The 27,611-nt window shown below is 41.2% G+C and overlaps 1 protein-coding gene across 4 annotated transcripts; it reads left to right on the forward strand.

The window, feature by feature from the left end:
• The first annotated feature begins 447 nt into the window (after positions 1-447).
• On the forward strand, positions 448-27,198 carry PARP11 (poly(ADP-ribose) polymerase family member 11). 4 transcript variants are annotated; one of them, XM_050966272.1, is made up of 10 exons: positions 448-552; positions 8,562-8,665; positions 11,411-11,539; positions 11,632-11,752; positions 13,121-13,196; positions 13,508-13,580; positions 13,665-13,795; positions 18,003-18,154; positions 18,645-19,124; positions 20,184-21,113. In XM_050966272.1, the coding sequence occupies exons 2-9, from the start codon at positions 8,651-8,653 to the stop codon at positions 18,956-18,958; spliced, it is 1,011 nt and encodes a 336-aa protein (XP_050822229.1). In that variant the 5' UTR covers positions 448-552; positions 8,562-8,650; the 3' UTR covers positions 18,959-19,124; positions 20,184-21,113. The 4 variants fall into 4 exon arrangements, with proteins under 4 accessions (XP_050822229.1, XP_050822222.1, XP_050822221.1 ...); XM_050966265.1 differs by lacking the exons at positions 8,562-8,665; positions 20,184-21,113 and adding an exon at positions 26,607-27,198; XM_050966264.1 differs by lacking the exon at positions 8,562-8,665.
• The last annotated feature ends 413 nt before the right edge of the window (positions 27,199-27,611 follow it).

A 27,611-nucleotide genomic window follows, 5' to 3' on the forward strand; every position in this document is an offset into this window, starting at 1 on the left:
GAGGGATGCAGGGGGGTTGTGGGGCAGGGGCTATGGGTCACAGGGTGAGAGGGATGCAGGGGAGTCCTGGGGCAGAGGCGACGGGCCCCAGGGTGAGAGGAATGGGGGATCGTGGGGCGATGGGTCCCGGGGTGAGAGGTATGGGGGGGTTGTGGGGCAGGGGCTGTGGCTCACAGGGTGAGAGGGATGCAGAGGGGTTGTGGGGCAGGGGCGACGGACCCCGGGGTGAGAGGGATGGGGGGGTTGTGGGGCAGGGGTGACGGGGTGAGAGGGATGGGGGGCGGGAGGTCAGTCAGGTTGTTTGTTAGGCAGGCAGGTGGGGGTGTGGCCTTTCCCACAAAGCCCCGCCCATCACAACTTTAATTTGCATATGACCCGCCCCTCCCCCTACTGTGACCCCGCCCCTCTCCTTTAGCATCTGTGGCTGTAGCTCCGCCCCCACCGCTGTTGACGTTGGCGGAAGGAAGCGCCCAGCTTAGGGCGGTGACGTAGTGGAGCGCCGGGGCCTGGCCCCGGCCTGAGGCCGGCAGCATGTGGGGAGCGGCCGAGGCGGTGAGTTCGAAGGGGGCGGCGCGTCCCGCCCGGCCCTCGCTGGGGACTCGCTCGCGGCCCCGCGACAGCAGCCGCAGGCCCCCCCGGCCCGGGGGGGGGGGGAACGCCCCGGCCACTGAGTTGGTCCCACTCCCCTAGCTGCGGGCGGTGCGGGGCAGACCCGGGGCGGGCTGCGGGGCGGGCGCTGTTTGGGGGAGAGTGTCTGTTTTTCTGCCTGCGGGGAGGGGTTTTACACACACCCCCGTCCGGCCCCCCCAGTCAGCGCTGCCAGGCCGGCAAAGGGCAGGAAGTGATACTCCCTGCACGTAGGGGGAGCTGCAAGGGGGGACTGAGAACTGGGTCAGACCAATGGTCCATCTAACCCAGTGTCCTGTATTCCCACAGTGACCAATGCCAATGGGCAATTATGGCCTGATCCATCCCTTGTCCTCCACTCACTGTTCTTTTTTGACCCTTGTTATATATTTGGCCTCCTGCAACAGCCCCTGACAACAAGTGCCACAGGTTGTGCTTTGCATGAAGAAATACTTCTTTTTGTTTGTTTTAAATCTGCTGCCCATTAATGTCGTTGGGTGACCCCTGGTTCTTGTGTTCTGTGAAGGGTAAATAACATTTCCTTATTTACTTTCTCCACACCATTCATGATTTTATAGATTTATCATATCCCCCTTAGTTCAGACTGAACAGTCCCAGTCTTTTTAATCTTGCCACATATGGAAGATGTTCCATACCCTTAATCCTTTTTGTTGTCCTTCTCTGTACCTTTTCCAATACTAATATAGCTTTTTTGAAATGGGGTGACAAGAACTGCATATGGACTTACCATGGATTTATATAGTAGCATTATGATAATTTCTGTTTTATCTATCCCTTTCCTAATGATTCCCAACATGTTGTTCACTTTTTAACTCTGCTGTGAATTCAGAGGATGTTTTTGGAGAACTATCCACACTGACTCCAAGATCTTTCTTGAGTAGTAATAGCTAATTTAGATCCCATCATGTAATATGTATAGTTGGGATTATATTTTTTCAATGTCCGTTACTTTGCATTTATCAACACTGAATTTAATCAGCCATATTGTTTTTGCCCAGTCACTCAGTCTTGTGAGATCCCTTTGTAGCTCTTTGAAGTCTGTTTTGTACTTAACTAGCCTGAGTAACTTAGTGTCATCTGCAAATTTTGCCATCTCACTGTTTACCCCTTTTCCCAGATTAATTATAAATATGTTGAACAACACTGGTCCTACTACAGGTCCCTAGGAGATGCCACTATTTACCCCTCTCCATCTTGAAAACTGACCATTTATTCCTACCCTTTGTTTCCTGTCTTTTAACCCATTACTGATCTTTGAGAGGACCTTCCCTGTTATCCCATGACTGCTTGCTGAAGAGTCTTTGGTGAGGGACCTTGTCAAAGATTTTCTCAAAGTCCAAGTACACTGTATCCACTGAATCACCCCTCAAAGAATTCTAATTAGATTGGTGAGGCATGATTTCTCTTTACACAAGCCGTGTTGACTCTTCTGAAAAAAATCGTGTTCATCTATGTGTCTGATCATTTTGTTCTTTCTTTAGTTTCAACCAGTTGCCTGGTGCTGAAGTTAGGCTTACAAGCCTGTAATTTCCAGGATTGCCTCTGGAGCCTTAAAAAAAAATTGGTGTCACATGGCTATCCTCCCGTCATCTGGTACAGAAGCTATCAGTGATAGATTACATACCACAATCCTGCTTTTTCATATTTGAGTTGCTGCAGAACTCTTGGGTGAATACCATCTAGTCCTGGTGACTTCTTATTGTTTAACTTATCTATTTGCTCCAAAACTTCTTCTGTTGACACCTCATTCTGGGACAGTTCCTTGGATTTGTCACCTAAAAAGAATGGCTCAGGTGTGGAGATCTCCTTCACATCCTCTGCAGTGACGACCAGTGCAAATAATTCATTGTGTCTCCATGATGGCTTTATCCTTGAGTGCCCTGTTAGCACCTCTTTCTTCCAGTGGCTCCCTGATTGTTTGGCAGACTTCCTGCTTCTGGTGTAGTTAAAAAATGTTTTACTGTTAGTTTTTGAGTCTTTTGCTTATTTTATTTATTTATTTTTTGAATCTTCCTAGGGATTTTTTTTATATCTTCTGACTTTAGCTCATGTGCCTTATGCATCCCCAGTGCACTGACCAAAACAACCCACCTCAATTCAAAATTGCTTCTACAGATCTTTTGAGAAACCCTCCCTCGTACTACGCTCTCCCATTCTTCCTTCAAAATAGGATTCTTCCCGTGTAACCCATTCCCTAAGAAAAGGTCAGACTGTTGTTATTATTATCTATTTATATTGCGATAGCTGTCAGGAGCCCAAGATATGAATCCCATTGTGCTTGGTGCTATGCAAACAAAGACAGTCCATATACCATGGTGACCAGGGGACAGCTGGACTATTGATTTGGTTATTTAACTAATTTTCATGGGAAAGCTTTCGCAAAGAGGCAGATCTAGGTGGTTAAGCTCCAGGTTAGTCTGAATTCCTCTTGGAGATCTTTCTATAACTCTCAGATGAGAGCGCTATATTTCTGCAATTCATCTTGTGAGCTGCATTGTCCCAGAGATGTGCAGCTGTCTTGATGGGGCATGGATGGAGATGTGATCACAACTGTAGCTGGTTTCTAGTCCAGTAATGACCTTTAAGAGCAGTGCCAAGGCCTTGATCCAAAACTGGAAATGTGCTGGGAGGACAGTGATGGTGTACGTAAAATTGTCCATCCCAGTGAGGAGGTGAGCAGCTGCATTGTAAAGAATTCGGGGAAGGCATTCTTTTCATGTTAGCTCCCAGATAAAGTGGATTACAGTAATCCAATCTGTAAGTAACAAATTCATATCACTGTGACCAAACTGAAAGAGAAGACTTGCCTTTACCACCAATGTTACTTGGTGATTTAGCATCAATGATGAATCATGCAGGACCCAGAGACTTCATACCATGTTGACAAATGAGGGGGCTGTGGAGATGCCCTCTGTGGATATGTCTACATTGCAATGTAAACCCAGGATTAGTGGGACTCGAGTCAGGCTTGAGTGTCTACATTGTATTTTAACCCTAGGTTAAGAATTTTCTGACTCATGTTTGAATTTAGGTGCTCTAGGGTCCACACTGCAGTGCACAGACCTGAGTCAAAGTAAGCATATCCCACAATCCCTAGTGCCACACAACTGAAATGTGGCTATTAGAGCCACAGGACTGAGGTGCAAAGTGGAAATACATTACTGCCTACCCAGTACCTTACCAAGAAGCAGCTCGCTTTGCAAAAGGCTTGATCGGTTCACTCTCCATTGCAAACTAAGGATGCTCTCTGATAGTGTGCTTGCAGATCGGTGATCAGAACAGAGTGGATTAACGCTGACCTGAACTGCTGCAGTTTTCATTAGAGTGGATTGCAGATTGTTGGGATAGAGAGGACTAAGGAAGTTGTCCCATGGAATAGTGGAATACTTTCGGATGACTCCCAGGCCTTGAGTCAAGCAGGGCTGCATCTATACTGCAAAGCAGTAGGGCTCGGACCCTGGCTCCAGCCCTGCAGGGTCCTGGGACCATGAGTCTGAGCCTTGGGTTTGCACAATTACAGTTTAGATGCAGGAAGGGTTAGCCTTGAGCCCAGGCTCAAGCACGAGCTTATATTGTAATGTAGACTTACCCTGTGGGTATGTCTACAGTACGAAATTAGGTGGAATTTATAGAAGTCGATTTTTTAGGAAGCAATTTTATACAGTCGATTGTATGTGTCCCCACTAAGCGCATGAAATCGGCGTAGTGCGTCCACAGTACCAAGGCTAGTGTTGACTTTTGGAGCGTTGCACTGTGGGTAGCTATCCCACAGTTCCCGCAGTCTCCGCTGCCCATTGGAATTCTGGGTTGAGCTCCCAATGCCTGATGGGACAAAAACATTTTTGCGGGTGCTCTCCTGCAGACTCCATACCACGGCAAGTATGGAGCCTGCTCAGTTCACCGTGGCAATTTTGAGCATTGTAAACACCTCGCGCATTATCCTGCAATATGTTCAGAACCTGCAAAAGCAGATGAGGAGGTGACGGCAGTGTGTTGATGAGTGATGAGAACATTGACACAGACTTCTGTCAAAGTACGGGCTCCGGCAATTTGGACATCCTGGTGGCAATGGGGTAGGCTCATGCCGTGGAACGCCGATTCTGGGCCTGGGAAACAAGCCCAGACTGCTGGGACCACATAGTGTTGCAGGTGTGGGACGATTCCAAGTTGCTGTGAAACTTTCGCATGCGTAAGGGCACTTTCATGGAAGTTTGTGAATTGCTTTCCCCTACCCTGAAGCGCAAGAATACCAAGATGAGAGCAGCCCTCACGGTTGAGAAGGGAGTGATGTTAGCCCTCTGGAAGCTTGCAACACCAAACAGCTGCTGGTCAGTCAGGAATCAATTTGGAGTGGGAAAATCTACTGTGGGGCTGCTGTCATCCAAGTAGCCAATGCAATCACTGAGCTGCTGCTATCAAGGGTAGTGACTCAGGGAAATGTGCAGGTCATAGTGGATGGCTTTGCTGCAATGGGATTCCCTAACTGTGGTGGGGCGATAGACGGAATGCATATCCCTATCTTGGGACCGGACCACCTTGGCAGCCAGTACATAAACCACAAGGGGTACTTTTCAATGGTGCTATAAGCACTGGTGGATCACAAGGGACGTTTCACCAACATCAACGTGGGATGGCTGGGAAAGTTACATGACGCTCGCATCTTCAGGAACTCTGGTCTTTTTGAACAGCTGCAGGAAGAGACTTACTTCCCAGACCAGAAAATAACTGTTGGGGATGTTGAAATGCCTAGAGTTATCCTTGGGGACCCAGCCTACCCCTTAATGCCATGGCTCATTAAGCCATACACAGGCACCTTGGACAATAGTAAGGAGCAGTTAAACTATAGGCTGAGCAAGTGCAGAATGGTGGTAGAATGTGCATTTGGCACAGTTTACTGACTCGGTTAGACCACAATGAAACCAATATTCCCGTTATTGCTGCTTGGTGTGCGCTCCACAATCTCTGTGAGAGTAAGGGGGAGATGTTTATGGCGGGGTGGGAGATTGAGGCAAATCGCCTGGCTGCTGATTACAAGCAGCCAGACACCAGGGTGGTTAAAAGCACAGCAGGGTACGCTGCGCATCAGAGAGGCTTTGAAAAACAGTTTCATGACTGAGCAGACTGCAGTGTGAGGATTCTGATTGTTTCTCCTTGATGAAAACCCGCCCCCTTGGTTCACTCCGTTTCCCTGTAAGCCAACCACCCTCCCTCCCGCTTCGATCACCACTTGCAGAGGCAATAAAGTCATTTTTGTTTCAAAATCATGCATTCTTTATTAATTCATCACACAAATAGGGGGATAACTGCCAAGGTAGCCTGGGAGGGGTGGGGGAGGAAGGAAGCACCAGGTGGGATGATGGAGGAGGGAGGGACAAGGCCACACTGCACTTCAAAACTTATTGAATGCCAGCCTTCTGTTTCTTGGGCCGTCCTCTGGGGTGGAGTGGTTGTGTGCCCGGACCCTCCCCCCCGCGTTCTTGGGCATCGGAGTGAGGAGGCTATGGAACTTGGGGAGGAGGGCAGGCAGTTACACAGGTCTGCAGCAGCACTCTATGCTCCTGCTGCCTTTCCTGCAGCTCAACCATATGCTGGAGCATATCAGTTTGATCCTCCAGTCGCCTCAGCATTGCATCCTGCCTCCTATCATCATGCTGCTGCCACCTCTCCTCTTGCTTGTCCCTCCTCTCCTCATGTTCATTTTCTGCTTTCCTGGACTCTGCCATTGTTGGCCTCCATTTATTCTGCTGAGCTCTTTCAGTGCGGGAGGACTGCATGAGCTCAGAGAACATTTCATCACGAGTGCGTTTTGGTTTTTTTGTGTGTGTGCCTTATCTGCACTAGCCTCTGGGATGGAGATGATAGGGGGAGCATTGAAACATTTGCAGCTGCAGGAGGAAAAAAAAGGGGAAGAATTCTTTAAAAAGACACATTTTAGAGGACAAAGGATAGACTCTTTCACGGTGAACCAAGCTGTTAACATTAGATAGCACATGTGCTTTCGGTACAAGGTCGTATTTTGCCTCTTATATTGAGGGCCTGCCAGTTTTTGGGTTAACATGGAGCACAAACCCAACTGACTCCCCCTCCCCCCCACACACACACACCAAATTCTCTGGGATGATCGCTTCACCCCTCCCCCCACCACGTGGCTAACAGCGAGGATGATTTCTTTTCAGCCACAGGCACATAGCCCAGCAGGAACGGCCACCTCTGAATACCCCCTTAATAAAATTCCCGTTTCAACCAGGTGACCATGCATGATATCACTCTCCTGAGGATAACATGGAGAGATAAAGAACGGATGTTGCTTGAATGCATCACAGTAGCTGTACTGTCCTTGAATGCATCCCAAGTCTTCAGGACAAATTAATCATTGAACATGCTGGCTTTTAAACCATGTATTGTATTTACAAAGGTACACTCACCAGAGGTGCTGTCTCTGCCTTCAAGGTCCGGGAGCCTGCCTTGGGAGGGTTGGGAGGGTATTGGCTCCAGGGTGATAAACAGTTCCTGGCTGGCTGGAAGAACTGTTTCTCCATTTGCCTGCTGTGCACTACCCTCCTCCTCATCATCATCTTCTTCGTCCCCAAAATCCTCATCCCTGTTGCGTGGAGTCCACGAACAGAGGTGGAGTAGTGGTGGGGGCACCCCTTAGAATTGCATGCAGCTCATCATAGAAGCGGCATGTCTGGGGGTCTGACCTAGAGCAGCCATTTGCCTCAGCTCCTAAAGTTTCATGCGGCACTGCTGCGGGTCCCTGTTATAGCCTCTGTCCTTCATGTCCTTAGAGATTTTTTCAAATATTTTGGCATTTCGTCTTTTGGAACGGAGTTCTGATAGCACAGATTCATCTCCCCATACAGTGATCAGATCCAGTACCTCCTGTTCGGTCCATGCTGGAGCTCTTTTGCGATTCTGGGACTCCATGGTCACCTCTGCTGATGAGGTCTGCACAGTTACCTGTGCTGATCAGCTTGCCACGCTGGCCAAACAGGAAATGAAATTCAGAAGTTCGCCGGCCTTTTCCTGTCTACCTGGCCAGTGCATCTGAGCTGAGAGTGCTGTCCAGAGCAGTCACAATGAAGAACTCTGGGATAGCTCCTGGAGGCCAATATCTTTGAATTGCATCCACACTACCCCAAATTCGACGCGGCGATGTCAATTTCAGTGCTAATCCCCTCATCGGGGAGGAGTACAGAAATTGATTTTAAGAGCCCTTTAAGTCGATAAAAATGGCTTTGTTGTGTGGACGGGTGCAGGGTTAAATCAGTCTAATGCTGCGAAATGCGACCTACACTCGTAGTGTAGGCCAGGGCTATGAAATAGGATGACAGCAAGTTCCTCAGAGGATATTCCCCTTTCAACCAGTATTTCTTGATTTTGCTCTGATTTAATCTGAGTCAGCTATACTTCATCTTGCAAGCATTGTGACATCCTGGTTATATCTTAGAAAATGAGATATACAACTGGATTTACAACTGTGTTGAAAGTTAATGAGTCTTTATTGAGTTGTAGCCTTCATCCATTGCGGTGCAAAAGTTTGGGGTTTTTTAAACCACCACTAAGGATTTTATCTCTGTGCTGTGACCTGAGAATTGATTGTGAGGCATTCAAGATGTTAACCATGGTCATGTGATTTTGGAGTTTGGTTGGCACTAGTATTTAAATATTTTTGCATAGAAATAGGAGTTTGGGAAGGTCATCTGAAACACTGGATGGGCTATTGCATTTTTCAGGGAGGATGGTATATTCTCTTCTCTGAAGGATGCATTTATTATTTATAAATTTTGCAGTTACTTTTCACTAGCTTTCGCATGCAGTGGGTTAAATGTTTGTAAGGACTTCCAAGCATGTCATTGTGTCTGAAGGATTCTGTTAGGGAAGGGTGTGACAGTTAATGTTGTGTGGTTCAGTTCCAGATTTTCAGCCTTCGCAAGTCCTCTCGTTGATGATTTCTGCAAAGTAGGATGAATGCTCTGCCAGTGGTTGGTGCTTGAGTACAATGTTTGGATTAATGGTAAAACAGATTCTTTCAATCTTATTCCACATCATCAAATTAAGTTGTCAATTCCTATGACTGTTTGTTCTTTTTTATGCTAACAAGACTTTTAAAGTCTCTTACTGACATCTCTCTATAACTACACTTAATGATTAGAATAACACTTGTGTTATACTGGAGACGAAGCGCTGATTCTGTTGCAGTGAAAGAAATTAGGACTATATGTTCTTGTCCCCAGATTCCCTAACAGATGTTGTAAGTACTATTGTTTGGAGACTTACAAATTTTACTGGCATATCTAGCAGACTAAGATGTCTTTCAAATTGTTTGCAAATAAAACAGAAAAGTTCAAATATATACAAAAATGCTAACTGTAAATATACCTAAATTCAAGAGTACTGAATTAGTTTTCTTTCAACTTATCTAATGACATCTGTGGTACAAACCAGTCCAAATTTGACATGTCTAGCCTCATCCGTTTTAGAGTTACCCAAGTACAACATTTATGATAGAGCTGTATAGAGAAAATGTGTTCTGTTCTCCTTTTCCTCCTTCCTTAATCCCCCGCCCCGCCCCAATAAAAAAACAGCTTGTGTTGTGTTTGGCCCATCCTCCTTCCTTCAGGTTCACCCCAACCCTTCCTCCCCATATATATTTTTAAAAATAGTTTAACAGATTAGGTTCAACTGAAAAAGAGGTTGTTAAAATTAAAGCTGGAATTCAACCTTAACTTCAGACAAGACCAGGGAGATGCCTGTTGGCTGATTTAAAAACAGTTGGAACAATAATCTGATGATTACATGTCCCTCAGTAGGAAAGTGTTCACCGTTCATGATAACGTGTTCACAGTCTGAGGGTGTTGATAGAACTCCATATGCGTTTGGGTGCCCAAGTAGCAGCTGTGACCAGAAGCAGTACTACTTTGTGTGTGCTTGGCTAGAAGGTTGTGACCTTTTCTTTGGACTCTGCTGCTGCTATCTGTGCCTCAAGATTAGATTACTTTAACCAGCCTCCTGGTGGGGCTAAATTTTGGAGACTATTTAAAATCTTCACCTTGCTTGTCAGTGTAGATTGATTTAAATCAGAAAGACTGAAACCTTGATTTAAATAATCAGTTTTAATCTTGATTTGTGTTTATACGTTTTAGTTATTTTCCTGAAGAAAGGTTGATTCGCATTGGTTGATAACTACTGCCACTAAATACAGCCTTTACCCCAAATGTAATACTGTTTTTTGCTAACTGGAAGGATATCTTGTATCTATACACATTTACTTAGGCAATTTATATAGCTTAATTGATATTTATTCAGATTCTTAATTTTTATATTTATATTATGTTAGAAAATGGTGAATGATACATTTCTTATTTGCTAGTTCATTTACTTTTAATTTGCATCAATCTCTATTTGAATGGAAATTGAGTCAATTAAAATGCACAAAAGCAGCATTTTAAAATTATTTATGAGTTAAATAAAACTACCTTAATGTGCTGAATAGATAGGGGAAAAAAACATTTATCAAAGCATGTTTTGCATCTAAAACTAAAACAAAGGCAGTATTGTTTGTAGTTAGTGGATTGATCAGATTGTTTCTGGTCAACATGTCCTTTAGGGTTTTAGAACTAGTAGATCTCATCCTCTCACACTTAACTTTTATTCACAGAGTGGGAGAAAAAAACAAGTTTTCCTGATTTGTCAACTGCCATTGGCTCCTTAACTGTGAATGAACTAGTCATTGAACTGAATTAGTTGATTAAATTGAAAGTAAGAAAATATTTTCTCTGTACCTGCAAAAGAGGTTACTGCTGTTAAAAGCTAATTTAGCACTTCAACAAACTCTGGTTCCAGGTGCTTAGTTAGTGAGTTCTGCTAGTTTAGTAGTATGACATTCTTTGAAACTTGGCAGCTAACATACTGCTTAATATATTTAATTTAATTTAAATTATTATAGTTATATTTTAGTAAGTTTAAACTTTATGCCTTATCATAGGTTGTCATAATTGCAGATTTAAATAGGTTTATTTTTTTTAAATCTCTATTTAATTTACATAAAAATATAAATTGAAGTCTTGAAAAATTATATTTATATAATATAATATTTTAAATCTTGGGTGTTTATTCATCCAGTTGCTTGTTCAGCAATGCTTCTTAGAGGGAATATATTACACCTGTCCTGTATGGTTTGGGTTTGATTCTGTCTGTTGCCCAATGAAATTTAAGAGCTTGGTTTTAATCAAAAGGTTCTAAATGGTTTGGGTCCTAGTTTCTGAAGAAAGTTTCCCTCCCCTTGTCTGGTAGTGTAGCAGGTGAGATCTGTGGAGGTGCTTGAGCTAGCAGTACCCAGGTATAACTGGAATGGGGTTGCTGGTAGGGCTTTCAACTCTGGAACTCACTCACTGTCTTTCCTTGTTTGGGCACAGCCTGAGTCTTTTGTCCTTGTGGGCATTCTGAAGGCCTGTATGTTTTTTTCAGGCATCTGAGAAAGGCCTGAATGGGAAGCGTTTAAGCCAGTTTATGGGGTACTGTTTACTAAACTGGACAGACAGAAGAATGAGGAAATGTCTAAGGGAGCCTGGTCTCCAGAGTATTGTACCTGCCTTTCTTGTCCCATATAGTAACTTTTTAAAAGTCAGCTTTTTTTTTTTTTTTCAAATAAGAGTTGTATATTAATTTTTAAAAAATCAAGACAAACTAGTGTTTCTGAAATAACAGATTTCTATAAATAATGGGTTATCACAGAAGATACTTTTTGTGACTGTTTCAGGAAGTGCTTCAAAGAGCATCAGAAGAATTCTCTCCAAAGATGGAGATTCCTGAGGAGGAGATGGATACAACTGATACCCAATGGGGCTGGTTTTACTTGGCTGAATGTGGCAAATGGCATATGTTTCAGGTATTTAAACCATGGGATTATATTATCTATAATAACTTCCACACTGTCAAATGTACTGTATTTAAACTTGTCCTTTCTGGTTTGTGTTGAAGACTGATTCAAACACTCAGTGTTCAGTTAGCAGTGAAGACATTGAAAGGAGCTTCAAAATGAACCCGGAAGGCTCTGTTTCTTTTACTACTGCAAAATTTAACTACAAGTTAGACTTTTCAGGTATGTCTTTCTCTAACAATGAAATATTTATCTATTTGTAGGTTTCTAATGACAAGAGTTGACCGGTACATTTTACTTGCTGTTGGCCTCAATTATCTCTTTTATTGTAGTGCAAAAAAGCACAATTGGGAAGGCCTTCATAAAATGTCAAATGTACATTCATATAGAGACAGTTACGTGGTTCAGCCTTCTAGCTTTGGTACTGTAAGTAGCATACCCTGTTCAGTAACACTGGTGTTTGTCCTGTCTCCTCTCACGTGAGATATAAGTGGTGCTGTACCATATACTCAGAGAAATGAGAACACCAAAAGTTTTTCTTCTAAATATTCAAGCAGCAAGCGTTGTAGAAAACGATTTTCTGTCTTCACAAACTCTATATAAGTAATGCTGATAAAGTGACAATATAATTCAGCTGGCAGATACTTCAACAATCCAACTCTGATATGTTCATCAGAGTATCAGATATCATTTTCTAGAAAATGACTTTATGTAAAGATCTCATATATTCATATTGTATGGACTCTTTATCACAGGTTACTGATGGTTTCCAGTGTAGTTACTATGTAGTTAATTTTAAATACATTTTACTTATGTAGAAAGTTGCGATGTAATAGCATCTTATTCTGAGTATTTCAAATATTGCGCTTATAGTTTCATTTGTGTTTTCATATTAAACTGACCAAAGACCTGTCATGCTCACGTGATGTGGGTGTTCCATTTTGTGGATAGCAGTCTCTGTATTTTAATCTTAGTCTACAGTTGTAGGGTAATACAGTGGTGGACTGTATGAAAATATGTACATTCATGCAGAATTTTGTATTTTGTTAAATACTTTTTCAAATAGCTTCTTTAGAGTTTACTCTTAAAATGGATTTTGTAAACTAAATTTAAATCTTGAATCTTTGCTTAAAAATGCTAAAGGCAGCTGTTAAGCATAACATAATTTTCACCATATTATTAACTTTGTGGTACAAAGATGTTAGCTTCTGCACTGCATTAAAATTAGCATTTAGATGCAGAAGTCTACAGTGTAATCCTGGCCTTATTAAAATCAATGTGAGTTTTGTCATTGGCTTAAATATGCGAGGATTTCACTACAAGTGAATATGTCCTGTCTGTCTTAAGTATGGTACTTATTTAGTACTAGTTACCATGGTATGTGGGAGCTCTGCTAGTGTTTGTGCATTTTAGTAGTAGTAGTGTTGAAGAATAATATTTTTTAAATGCTTCTCTCAACACTTGAGACAATAATTCCTATTTGGCAACTCTAAAAATATCATTTTCTGGATCCTGTGCTATGTCCAAACACTTTACATTTCTGTAGATTGAATGTGTCTGGTACTCACTTAAGTTTCATTTTATATACAGTGATGAAACAAACCAATCTGACTACTGGAAAACAGCGTCCAATAAAGCGAGCTCCCTTTTCTATCAGTGCTTTCAGGTAAGAATTAAAGGTGGTTCATTGTTGGTTTAATTCATCATTCCTCTATTAAGATGAACTAGAAACATTTTAAAATTTCTTCATTATTTTTTACCCTCCTCAAATTAAATCTGGGGACACAGATTGGAGCGGGAAAGCGAAGGAGGAGGAAATCTCTCCTTGCCCGTTAAAAATAACTACTCACAGCTTGAATTCCCATTCAGGACCCAAGCGATGTCTCAAATTATAGATTAGTAGGAATCCTATTGGGGGAAAAGAAAAGCTTCAACTCTTGGGTGTGATTGTTTTAACTTATATTTTTGTGTTTGAAGTTATATCTGTGAAAATGAGGCTATCCCAATGCCTTCACACTGGGAGAATGTAAATACAGAGGAACCATATCAGGTAAGAACTATTATGACATGGAACAGACATATGATGAAAGACCAATGGACTTCAATGAAACTATACTAACCTCTCTTTTTCCAGCTTATTCCTTTGCAAAAGCAAACAAATGAATATAATGAAGTTTCTAGTCTCTTTGGGAAAACAATGGATAGCAACCGAATTAAAAGAATTCAGAGAATTCAGAATCTAGACTTGTGGGAGTTTTTTTGCAGGTGAGATTATTTCTAAAACAAACATTGTACTAGGTCTGCTAATAGAATACATCTCTTTTAAAGGCATGCAGCAGAAATAGTTAATTGCATCTAATTATAAAACTGTCGGAATACTTATGTGTGTCTGCACCCTTTCTGCATCTGGTCTCTTTCCTCTTTTCCCTAATTGGTCCTGCTCTTGTGTTTATAGTCACATATCAGCATTCCTATTAAAAATCCTGATTTATTTTATGGATTTGGAATTTAATGATACTTCTGTAACAACCGTAAGCTAAAGATCACAAACTGCTTAAAACTTGAAAAGCAATGAGAAAATTGAAAAGCACTGTTGCAGTAAAAGTTTCTTTTGGGCTGAAATTTGATATGCAATTTCAAAGGTTTTATATTTAAATTTAAACTAAAGAAGAAATTATTTTTTAAAGGCATGTAAAACAATCTTTGTTTCAAAGATCAAATTTTTATTTTGGTCACTAAGGTTAGCAGGTACAACTCAATATGCACATGCAGCAGATTTTTGGGGTAAGAAGGTACCATTTTTGCAAAATCCCTTTTCAGACTAGAAATGCACTTTAAATTGATTAAACAGTTTTTAATTTCCTGATTTACCAGTTGTGAAAAATACACTGTCTTTGATGTAGAGGAAAAAGCACAACCGCACGAATTGTAGATTGGTATTCACAGCCTTTGCCATTTACTGTTTAGTCTTAATATTCCCATAATGTATCTTTTTTCTAGAGATGGGTCCAGATGCCTTTGAACTTTTGAAGAAGTGCACATCCAAATCTGAATTTAACTTTGCAGTTATTTTTCAATTATTTAAAAAAACAAAAAGATTTTGAAAGGCTTTATCAAAAGTTGTATTTTTCTGAAACGGAGAAACTGTGTCTCTGCAGTTTTTAGTCTCTTGGAGAAATTGACATTGAAAAATGTTTCTAATTTTGAATGGTTGTATGAATGGTTTCATGTGAATTCCTCCGTGGTTATTAAAGGGATTGAATAGCTGAATGTCCCTAGCCCATGTTGCTAGAAACATAATTTTTCCCGATGGACAATATGGTACCAGACTTGACCACAGTTTCATGGTCATTTTTAACATATCAGATCTTTGAACAGTAAATAATCATCCAACTGGTAAAGAATGTATGGCAACTTCAGCGAGCTCCCTCATCAACATATGGAAAGGAAGACCACAGGCATAGCTACTTAGTCATGAAGGTTGACATTGGACTCTCTTCTAATCCTGTCTATGTGAGCTGGCTGGTAGAGGTGACTACAGTTATTGTTCTCAGAAATTGTGTGTGGTGGACCCCAAGATATTGTTATGATGGAGTGAATGGGTCACAACAGACTCATTGTAAAATGAGCCTTCACAGAGTTGTATTCGTTGCATGTCTAGTGACTCAAAACAAATACTCCCGATTTGTCAAGTTTCTCACCTTACCATCTTCTCTTTATGAATTTTAGTGTAGGGTGAAGTGTCTGTGTTGGATCCAGCTCTATGCAGCAAATCCAAGTTTAGTCTGTCAGTACTGCAGAAGCCATTGCTGGCTTGAGTGTTCCTGCTTTCTTTCTCACTAAATATTGTATGGGGCAGGGTGAGTTAGGAGTTCTTGAGTTTTGTTCGCACCTCTTCTCTGATCAGTCTTTATTTAATATTTGCATTTCAGAAACATTATGTATCATACGGTTGCCCTTGGAAATGTCAATACCTACCTTTCTAGAAAGGGAACTTATAAAAAGTCAGCATCAAGATATATTGGACCATTATGACAATAAAATCAATAAGTAAAAAATGAAAAAAATATTAAGGTGTTACATGGGCTTAAAAGGTGCTATGCTGTAGATGAAATTGTATGATATATTGTATTTGAGAAATACCTTGTGATCATGTAATTGCACGCTTATAGTGAATATTTACAGAGAGAGGTGTCTTAAGATTGCATATTGAGTCTTAATTTTCTCATTTCCTGGCTTATGAGTGATTAATTTTTGCAACTTTAGCCTTCTCTTAATGTGTTGGTATGGAATGTATTTAAGTATATAAATACATTATACAATTAAAAAGTTTATTTGCTTTGATTGGTGCTTTTGTAACAGTCTTGCTACTTTGAAGTTTGTATATCTAACAGTGTCCCTGTTATAACAATTTATTGCTTTAAAGTGGATTTCTATAGAGGTATCTCTGAAGTTTTTCAATTTGTGGCATACTTCTATGAATAATAATATCAAGAAATGATACTAGATCCCCACTGACTTCTGAGTTCGCAGTGCAGATTTGTGTTCTCTTTGATTTTCTACCTTTTTGCTGAAAAAAGGAATTGGTGGGCAGCAGGTACCACTGCACAACGAAGTGTGTGCTTTAAGAACTCCAAAGCTATGGAGTTCCCACTACCCCATTTTTGGAAACATGAACTCAGAAATGGGAATCTGTAATAATCATACTGCACGCAATAACAGTATTGCAATATTACTGTGTATGTTAATTGCAAAGTAATATACAGTATTAAAATTCCATGCACAATGGAGTATAAAGGCATGAGGGGAATATTCTTAGTCCAGAAACTGCTTGCCCTTATTTTTCCACGGGGGGCGGGAACCTAAAGATTTGTATCAAAGTCACAAGGATGGCTGGCAATGGTCTCAGAGGCTCAGCTGTTTTCTGGAGTGAAATAATGTATTTGTGTGTCTGACCCAGTCATTTGGAGCAAATGAACCTCATCCCTAAGGTGCTGATTTTGTCATGGATATTTTTAGTAAAAGTCATGGAGAGGTCATGGGCAATAAACAAAAAGTCACGGAAGCCGTGACCTGTCCCTGACTTTTACTAAAATCATCGCTGACAAAAATGAGGAGGGAGGAGAGTCCAGTACCCTGCTCTCCCTCCCACCCTGAAGCAGCTGGGAACTGCAGGGACTTCATTACCCAGTGGCTGGGAGGGGTCCCTCGCTGCCCTGTGGAGCTAGGAGCTGTGGTGGGGGGTTCCCCGCCTCATGCAGTGGCAGGGGAGCTGCGTGCGGGGCGGGGATGGGGGGGAACTGTTGAGGCTGATTTCCCACTCTGGCACTTCGAGTGCAGAGGTGGAGCCCGCAAGGATTCTGAAAATTAATACTGGCCGCCCCAGGCTTGTATTAAACTCCCAAGGTTACAGCTTTTCTCTGACCTTGGATGGGTAGATGCTGCCACCACCCAAGTGCAAAACACCTTTCAGAACCCAGGAAGATGCACCTGGGAATTCCTTTCTGTGGGGTACCCTCAAGCCCTTTCACCCCCCTACCGGGGAAAAGCTGAGAAAGAAAAACAGAGGAAATCAGCTGTTGCCACCAGCTAATTAAATGACGTGCACAAACCTCTTAGGAACCAAAAATCCAATTCTGTTCTTTAAAAAAGGTAAATTTTATTAAAAAACAAAATGAAGAAAATACATCTGGAAACTTAGGCCATTGCTAGATTTAAAAAGAGCAACTACCTTCAGGAATAGTTTCCTGAGGTCCAGCTTAAAGGTTACAAGCAAAACAAAAGCATCTGGGGTTATCACAGAGGAGTCCACGAAGTCATAAAGAGATAAACCTAGTTGCATCTTCCTAGACATTTCCTGATCTACTTACATATCTAGGGTTTCAAATAAGTAGTTTCTAGGTATGATACCGATGATTTTTCATATAGGGTGACCAGATATCCTGATTTTGTAGGGACAGTCCTGATATTTGGGACTTTTTTTTATATGGGCTCTTATTACTTGCTCCTCGTCCCAATTTTCACACTTGCTATCTGGTCACCCTATTTTCATACCTGGCCCCAAGCTTCTTACAGGATAGTTGCTGCCCTGTTTGCCTCTCCTTGAGAGAACAACCACAGACAGACAAATGGCAGTCTTATTTCAATAAAAAGTTCTAGCCTTCCCATTGGCTCTTTTGGCCAGGTGCCCTCTTATTTCCTTTTACCTATGCATAGCAGAGAGACTTTTTAACCCTTTACAGGTAGAGCAATTAGAGAACAGCCACTGAGAGGGATTTTATAGCTACTGGCTGGCTGGCTACTTAGATGGTAGAACTTTGAGCTGTATTTGAGGAGCAGAATCAACTTTTGTCACTTCTCTCAAATTCAGCTGTTGCAGTATCATTTCTCCTCTCAGTTTCTGTGCAATTCCAGTTTGATTACAAAAGCTTTTGTAATGCTATGCTTTTTTTTTTTTTTTTTTTTTTTGTAGGAAAAAATCTCAGCTAAAGAAGAGAAGAGGTGTCCCTACTATTAATGAACAAATGTTATTTCATGGTACCAGCAATGAATTTGTAGAAGCAATATGCATTCATAACTTTGACTGGAGAATAAATGGTATGCATGCTGCTGTGTATGGAAAAGGTAAGCAGTAATGACTCCTTTAATACCACTCCATGTAATTTTTGATTAATACACTTATTTTGCTCTTCCCTCTCTAAACATATAATGGTGTCCCACAAATGCATTTACCATACTGTGATCTGTAGGGCATTTGCTGGTGGTCTGTGGAGAATTGTTTAATCTGTCTCTCTTCTTCCTGCTAAATGTGAGAAAAAGACAGCTAAAATGTGTTAAGTAAGCAATTCCTGTAGTTGCCACAGTTGGATGTTATCCAGTGGGGTGGGGGAAAATGATAGTCCAGTGGCAGAAGGGTAAGCTGGTCATGGGACAATCTCCCTACTACAATGTGGCTCACACTGAAAAAGCTTGAGAAGCACAGCACTAGTATAATTTTGCTGGGTTGATTATGAATATAAAACTGAGATATATGGCCTGATTCAGATCTTACACCGTTTTGATTTCATAATGAGACTGTTGTCATCAGGTATAATTTTGCTGTTTGTTTTTTAAGGGACCTATTTTGCAAGAGATGCATCGTACTCCAGTCGTTTCTGCAAAGACGATATGAAGCATGGAGACACTTTTCAAATCCATGGTGTCAGTCTGCAACATCATGTGCTCAGAACGTATAAAGTTATGTTTCTTGCTCGTGTTTTAACTGGAGACTATGTCATTGGAGATTCCAAATACATGAGACCTCCTTCAAAAGATGGGAGCTTTGTGAACTTATTCGACAGCTGCGTGGATAGTACTTGGAATCCAAAGATCTTTGTTATCTTTGATACCAACCAAATCTACCCTGAATATTTAATAGAGTTCTGTTAAGTTTTGCAAGGAGCCAAACTGAATATTAGGTTGGTTGTGATGGATGGGCACTATGTCTTTGTGAAGGAAATATAACTTACAATTTTTTTTAAATACATTGTGGTGAACAGAGATGGAGATATGAAAGAAAATCTGGCTTACATCTGGAAAATCCTTTTGGCTTAAGGTTGGTTGTCCATCTGTTGATCCTGTAAATAAACGTTGATGCTTTTCACATTTAGGGTTTATAAAAATTTTTAACATGGCTTAGTGAGCCTTAATTAAATTGGATATTTAATGTCTTCAAAGAATTCTTACTGCTATACATTTTAAAAAACAATACATATGTATTATCCATGTGTAAAATATATATTTATGCATATGATACAGTATGTGTACAGATGAATAATCTTTTATAAAGATTTTATTTATAATTTTACAAAATGTGGGGGGCTTAATAGTTATTGGTATATTGTAGCATGTATTATTTGTAGATTGGAGTTTAAATCTACAGAACAATCCATCTAGGGAGAGCAAAGGTCTGGAATCATAGAGTATCAAGGTTGGAAGGGACCTCAGGAGGTCATCTAGTCCAACCCACTGCTCAAAGCAGGATCAATCCCCAGGCAGGTTTTTGCCCCAGATCCCTACATGGTCCCCTCAAGGATTGAACTCACAACCCTGGGTTTAGCAGGCCAGTGCCCAAACCACTGAGCTATTCCCCCCCGAACCTGCTGCTAGGACTAAATCTAGGTCTGATACTGCTTCAAGCAACCTTGCAATAATGCTGTGCAACCTATAAGTTGAAGTCTGGTTGTGACAGAATAATATACCTGACAGCAGTTGTGGTCAGTAATTAGGTAGGTATTTAGCCCTAGAGTCCTGTGCTAGGATCTCTTATGTGATCTAGAAAATTGTTATTTAATAGTAAAATGTGTTTTTTGTCATCTCTCTTCCCTCCCCTCCCCGCCCGAAAACATATGTGTATATAGCTGGCTTCTGTTTGTGTGCTGCTGTCTTTCTATAGCTTGGCTGGAATTTTGAGATGCACTCAGTGTTGACATGACTCTACTTCCATTGAAGTTGATGATAATACTCTATTGAATTCAATGGAAACAAGAATTAAACCAAAATGAAGGGCTTCTAAAAATTCCATCCCTTAATTTTTCCCTGTGTTTCATGACTGGTTTTAGTAAAAAGTGTGTGCTGATTTTATGTAAACCAAGTTTTCTTTCCATTTGCATAGATGCAGAGTATGGCCTGTTTTTACCAGGTAGAATCTGATTGGGGAGGAGAAGAGGGACCAGAAGAAAGATCAGAGAGACCTAAACTCCTGAAGAAGGGGAAGTGAGGTGTTAAATGAGTAAAAACACAGTGGCTCTCCCTCATGAGACTGCCTCTTTGGATCCCTGCTCTTGGATTCTTGCCCTGTCACACAGACCTTAGATATACTCAAAGTTGTGTTAGTTTTCTGGCATGGGAGGGAGCATACTACTGCACGTGCACAGCTTGGCATTATGACCCAGCTAACAGAGACATTTATCCCCTCCTCCCTAAGTCCTTTTTCTGTGTCTGTTCATGGATTCTTGCAGTCACACCACGTGTTGGTTGTTTGTGGTGGTTGAAATTTCTTGGAAACTTTTTTCCTCAACTTATCTTCTTCAGCTGCTCAGGACAGGGACTGTGGCTTCCTTTGTGCTTGTACAGTACCTAGCACAATGGGTCTCCTGAGTGGGATTTCTGGGTGTTATTGCAATGATAACCAGTGATTGGTGCTACAGAACGGTAAACCTTCACTGATCCACAAGCCTTGTAATACACACATGCATGCACACACAATAAGGCAACATCTACACTGTGAGCTAGGGGTGTGAGTCCCCTGCTCATGTACGCATACTTGAGCTAGCGTGAGTATAAATAGTGTAGCTGTAATAGCATGGGTAGCAGCCATGGAGGAATGGCTAAGCCATCCCGGTATGAGTATGTGTACACAAGCAGAGGGAATCGCCCTTAGGTTGTAGTGAACCCTGCCGACTTCTCATCAGAGATTTACTAGCAAATGCAGTAGGGTGTCCTCAGACTAAGTTCTCTTTATTTTTATAAAATATTCTACAATACATGTACTTGGACATTATGAAATTATAAGAAGTCAAAATAAAAAAAAGTTGTACCCTTTTGTTTGTTCACTCACTAATTTCCAAAATCCAGTAACTATTTTCCTCAAGTCTTACTGGGCTGTTGTGGCTAAAAGTAACCAACAAATCTGTTTTTTAAAAGGTATGTATGTTTGGCATGCATACAATATCTTCAAAAGATCAATATGATTTATGTTTACCCTGCTTGTGTTTACTTACGCCTCTATAGCTTGTCCACTCTGTGCCTTATTTTCTATTTAGACTCAAGGGAATTGAGTGGAAAAACCTTAATCTCACCGGTCCAGAGTGCCATGGAGGGTGGTTTCAGCTTTTCATCTAGTGTCCACTCTATCAACTTCCCTGGTACAATCGTCTTCATCTGTATTGATAACTCTTGATACTGAAGCTGTTTACACCATGTAGACAGCTACTATGCAACGTCTCGGGCTTTAAAAAAGTTGAATGGTAGTTCTTAGTTCTAAATCAGATAAATTACAAGGAGGAAGTTGGTGTATTTTTTCATTTGATTGGAATAACTGTAGCCACCGAGAGATTCTATTTTGTGGTTTTTCATAGTGTGTCCTTACCAAGTCCAGTTTCAGCCATCAGTGTTCAGAGGTGACATCTAGAGATTTATACTGTATCTCCTCTGGCAAGGCCCTCCTGTACCTAGACTCTTTCCTTGACAACCAACACTATGGCATTGAGGCAACTGATTCAGTATGTCCCCAATACTGGTTGTCACATGGCAGGCTGAGTGGGCATTTCTGTCTCTTTTGGGTTCTTCTCCTCACTTATAAGAAGTGAGGAAATGATCAACTAAAGTGGATAACTCCTTGCATCCAACCTGTGTTGAGGATGGTGGGGCTTGCTGTCAGATGAAATAAAAATGGCAACTATGTTCATAGCATTCAGAGCTATGATGTAAATCCCGCACCTCTTTTCCCAAGCTTTTACAGAACATCATCCTTGCTCATGACAACACTCCTTCTCTTCAAATTCAGTAGTAATGACATTTTAAACAAGCAACAACCTGCTAAACTTACCCCTTTCTGGCAAAATAAAGAGGAGAAGAGGGAGAGAAAGATCATTGATGTTGTTATTCTTAGGAGGCACTCAGCTACTATGGAGAAAGCAACCAGTATTAGAACCCATTTGGATAAAGAAAGGAGATTATAGTGTCAGTTGGTCTAGAGAGAAAAACAAACAAGAGGATATTCGGTCTCTTTCTAGCGGGGACTCCACCGTTTGTTGATTCTCCACCATGTGCCTTTCCAATCTTTTGTATTATAACTAGATATTCAATTTTTGATTTATCAGGAGAGCTCCTACAAGCTGTTTAATATCTCAGTTGTGGAGCAAAGCAGAGAAGCTCTTATAAGTGATGGTTTGAAGGACTCAGCCAGAGATTTTAAGGTCTTTTTTGGATATTCTTGCCCCAAGTATCTGACTTTGTCATGATCCTTTCCATCTTGCTGCTGGCTTGCTTCTCCAGATATCAGACCTTCCTATAGCAGCCATTTTGCAGGACAGTGCTATGTGCTCCATTACCTAGATAGATCTCAGTCTTTCTAAAAGGCACCAATATTGTGTATGGGAGAAAAATTCTCCCTTGGACCTATCTCATTCCGGAGGTGTTCTGTACAAATTGACGTTTGTTTTCAGACTTGTTGCTTGCAAGCAAGCATTTCGGTAGAGAAAGGCCTTAACGCCCATGTTGTAGGGGCCATGGCAGTTTCTACAGCTTGACAGAATGTGTCTGAGTGAGACATTTACTGAGTGCTTATTGGAACTAGATATTTTAAATCCAGCATTACACTTCACAGCGAGGTCAGGACAGATTCCATTTTGGGGAAAGTTGGCTTGCAGTCCCTTTTTAAAAGATACCAGTAAACCACATGCCAGAAGGTGTGCTGAAGTGTGCTTAATCGGTCTCCATGAATGAAGTTTATTCACAAGGAATAAAATTGTTGCCAGTACCTGATGGTGGTCTTCATGTAATTGGCCATCTGGGTACCTCTCTTAATGTGCATGTGGCCAAGATTGGGTTATTTTAGGGAGTGGTGTCTATTGGGGCTGCAACTGCATCCTAGATGTCCTCGTGTCATTCCACCTGAGGGCACAAACGATGGAGCAGACCCAAGTCTCCCTCAGTCCCTTTTTACCACCCATGGCAGTGAAATGGAGCCCTGCAGTATCCACCAGCTTCTCTGAGACTCTGTTGTTGCTAGTGCTAGTCATTAGTTAATACAGTTTTTAGGTAGTTGGCTTTAAAAAACGTTTTTGCCTTTTTTAAGCCTTATCTGTTTCGTCCTCTCCACCCACTGGTTCTCTGGGACTTGAGTTGTTATTGGCAACACTAAAGGTTCAAGATTTAAGACCTGCTCCCCTGTGATACGTCTGTGTCACTCAAGGATGCGCATTCAAAGTGCCATTTCTATTTAGGCAAAAGATATATGTTTCTGACCAATGATCCATCTGCTCTTCTTTTTCTAAGTGGACTCAGAAGACATGGGATGTCTTCCTAACAAGAGGTTTTTTTTTTTTTCTGGAGTTCTCTATGAAAGCCTTCTCCGATAAGGAGAAGGATGTAGCTAAGACTCAATCCTCCTGCTACTCCTCCTCAGTTCATGCCCCGATGAGCTGTGATTCCACCCCCAGCTCCAGGGCTGAGATGGCTGAAACCCCTGTGGTGTACTTCTTCAGAAAGGGATAGGAAGGATACAAGATGAGACATAGGTCTCCCTCTTTGAGGAGCCTCTAAACAGAGACACAAGTTCACATTTATTAGACTCATCTCAAGCTCTTCAGCTGGCGGGGCTAAGATAGGTTCCTCTGGCACCTTGATACTGTCTATAAAGAATGCCTGTGGTACCAGTTAAATCTGCTCACTCCCTTTCCTCTGGCTGTGACTCTTCAGCAATCTTTGTACCAAGCACCTTGTTACTGTCCCTTTCAGTGGCTTTGCCCTATTTGACACCAAGTGACCTATCTGAGCCCAGTACCAGAGTCTACCTGACTAGCTCATATGTCAGCAGTATGAGCTAGGCCTTCGGTCACTGAAATTGCAGTACCACATACAGCTGTTGAGACATCTGTGCCATCTACTTCCCCTATACAGGTAGAAAGGGTGCAGGAATGCTACAGCACACCCAGAAGGGTAGCTGTACTCCTGGAGGAAGTGGATTTCTTTTCATCTTCTCCATTGGAATATAGTTAAAGATACATCTGTTCATCCCTCTTCCCTTCCAGAGGCACCACCTTGGAAGTCAGGGAGGGATTCCAAGGCTATTCTTTGAGCAGCAAAAATAAGAATTAAGTTCTTGGCATCCTGATTTTCTTAGGTTACAACAGAGAGTAAATTCCACTCAATTCACATGCCATTTATAGGACTTGGCTACTCTTCATCTAAAAGACAAAGTAAAAAGGCCTGCATTTTTAAGTACAGGCTGCAGCAGTGGTCAGATGGTTCAGCAAATAAAAGTTGAACAATGAGATTCAAAATGCCAGATGGTCTTGCTGGCTAATACACGTCTTAAATGCATGTGCTGATTGTGAGGAGCACCTTGTATCTCTATCAACAATACTGTCACCAGGCAAACAACTCTTTTGGACTAATTTTCTATTAAACTTTTTATTTTAAAAAGATTAGAGACTTTAAACAAGTTAAACAAGCCAGAATAAATAGAGAATGAAGTTTGGCTCTGTAGAGAGACCTGGATTTGAACTAGGAGATAGGGCTTAGTTCCAGTACCTGCCATTGATGTGATATGTAACCTTGGACAAGTCACTTCACTTCTATGTCTGTTTCCCTCCATGTTTTGTGTCTCTTGTCTGTTAGTTTATAAGCTCTTTGGATCAAGGATTGTCTAAAGTGTAGTTCCTAGCACCACACACCATTGTACAAAACAAAAATACAGGCACCAACTGCATTATTGTGAGAAGGGTATTTAGGTCTTCAGGTGATCTTGGCAATAATTGAACAGCTGGCAAATTGTTCAGAAATCATCTAATTTTGATCATCAACTAGGAATAGTCTCAGGAAGTACTCTTAAGACCCCAGCAGAGTTTTGAGACTCAACTAGACATGTTCCAGAAAGAGAACATGGGGTATGTTTTATGTCAAGGTCAGTACTTATTAACCAGCGAGAGTGACTTTTAAAAAGCTTTGTCATGTAATGTGGCTGCCTTAAATGTTTATAAATGCAAAAAACAAAGTTATCAGTGTTTGTATTAATACTTAACCCTTTGAAGAGCTAAAGTGCTGTCTGCGTGTCAACGTAATTACTTTTTTTCCCTTTAAGCAGTGGCTCCAGACTGAGTTTTGACATTGAAGAAAGTTTACTGAAAGAAATGTGACCCAAAGCTACACGTGTGGGGTAAAGAGTGAGGGGAAGACTAAGTGGAGAAGAAAAACTGAAGAAACAAAGCTTTGAATGGTGGATGTGAAAGTAAATTAAAGATGGGGTGAGGAGTGTAAAGAAAATAAGTGACTCCAAACCCACCTTCTGTGCAGGCTTCCTGAATGCTCAGCTCCTACTCAATGCGCTCTGCTGGAGATGGTCACTGCACTGAGAGCCAGGAAGCCTGATGTGGGTCACACTCCCTCTCTGACCCCTCTGTGTCAGCTAAAGGGCTCAGAGTAGTGTAAAGAGACTCTAAAGGCCTTTGATCTGACTGGCAGAGAGTTCTCCCAGGGCAGGAACTGAGGAAGACAGTGATAGACCTCCTTGCAAGCCCTCATGTAAGAGGTGTGTTGGGGGCAGGGCCAAAACACACAACATTGTGTAGCTTCTGGGCGGCACTGGTGTCCCTGGGCAGCCCAGGGTTAGGTTGCCATAACTGCGTGCACATACACAGTCTAAATTACACTGGTTGCCTGTTGGGCCCCTGCAGCAGCCCAAAACTGGGAACAGTGAAAGCGATCTTATCCTCACTCACCCTGGGGTATGAATTCTGAGCTGGGCAACATGCCTATGACAATTGCAATACCCATGTTATCACCTTGTCATAACTGACCAGTCAATGCTGCTGAGAAAAGTTCTGGTTTATGTTCGGGAAGTCAGAGCAATCAGGATAATATTCTTCCAAATATTTCTGCTTTCAGACAGGCCAGTTTTACTCACCTATGCATGACACTGTTTGGAGAAAATAGTGTTCAGAGCTTAAATATTTAGCTTCCGTGGTTGTACAGTGCAATAACTAGGTTAGTCCTTAGGCACACATGTAATAAATATGATTAATAACAGACCCCAATATAATGAACTTCCTCCTGCTGTTTTGAAAAAGTATCTTACCAAACAAGTTGGTAAGATTGTCAGTTTCCCTCTGACCCATAAGCCCTTTAATAAATACACTGCATTGTAGAGACAGTATCTCCCTGAAATATCTTATAGCACCTTTCATTTAAAGGCCTCAAACCACTTTACAAACATTGACTGACAACCTTACTTAAGGTCCTATAAGGTAGGTAAGTACTAGAGAGAGATACGGTGTGAGACATGAATATGAAAATGTATGTAATTTTTTTTCAGCTCCCAGTGGGAGTCTTTTGGTTAACTTCAGAGGGAGTCTCATTGGGCCCGAAGAGAAGGGGATCAGAGCAGCATGGAAGAAATGACTAACAAACTAAGTGACATACAAAGAGGGAACATTCAGCTTTTTTTAGCATTAAGAGGGGGAATAAATAAGCCACAGTAGATCAGATGGTTAATGTCATTTTGCTTTGAAAAACTCAAGTGGGAGCAAGCAGTGTTTTCGAGCACCCAGAAGCGTAAATGTACGTTGAGGAACAGCTTTGGGGTACTGAGCCTTAGATGGTGTGAGACAAAAGACCATAGCTTTAGGAAGGGACACAAGATAAAGCACACTTTAAAGGTCCTGATTTTTAAGCTGTTGATTTGCACAAACTTACACTGTATGTTAATCCATGCTCTTTATGATTCTGAAAAGAAGTGCCAGTTTATGCAATAGTCCTAATTAACTCCACAATCTTGTGCCAGTTTTGACTAATTACAATACAATGTTTTTTTAAAAAGAACAAAACACTTTCTAATCCAAATCCAGTGTATTGAATCTTTTTCATGGTTATTTATTTTTTGTACATTAAAGACTGATTGATTTTAAGAGTGTTTCTGGTATTATTTAATAGTTTCAGTGCAACCTAATTAAACATACGTACCCCAAAAATCTCCAAATCACAACTTGGAAAAAAACAAACTTTATCAAGGCAAAGTTACAATAAAATATGAACATACTGCATTGTATATTACTTATTCAGGATCAAATTAATATTCAAAGAACCTGGCTAACGATTCTGCCTTGCTGGCTATACCATAATTCCATAGAAGTCAAAAAAATTTCCAATAGGCAATATAAAGTACAACTGCTAACAAAAAAATTAATTTGTCTGGTTTAAAATAAGGGCTGTCAATTGCAGTTAACTCAGGCAATTAACTCAAAAAAATTAATTGTGGTTAAAAAAATTGTGATTGCAGTTTTAATTGCACTGTTAATAGAATATCAATTGAAATTTATTA

The sequence above is a fragment of the Gopherus flavomarginatus genome, chromosome 1 (assembly GCF_025201925.1).
Source record: "Gopherus flavomarginatus isolate rGopFla2 chromosome 1, rGopFla2.mat.asm, whole genome shotgun sequence".
Taxonomy (NCBI): Eukaryota; Metazoa; Chordata; order Testudines; family Testudinidae; genus Gopherus; species Gopherus flavomarginatus.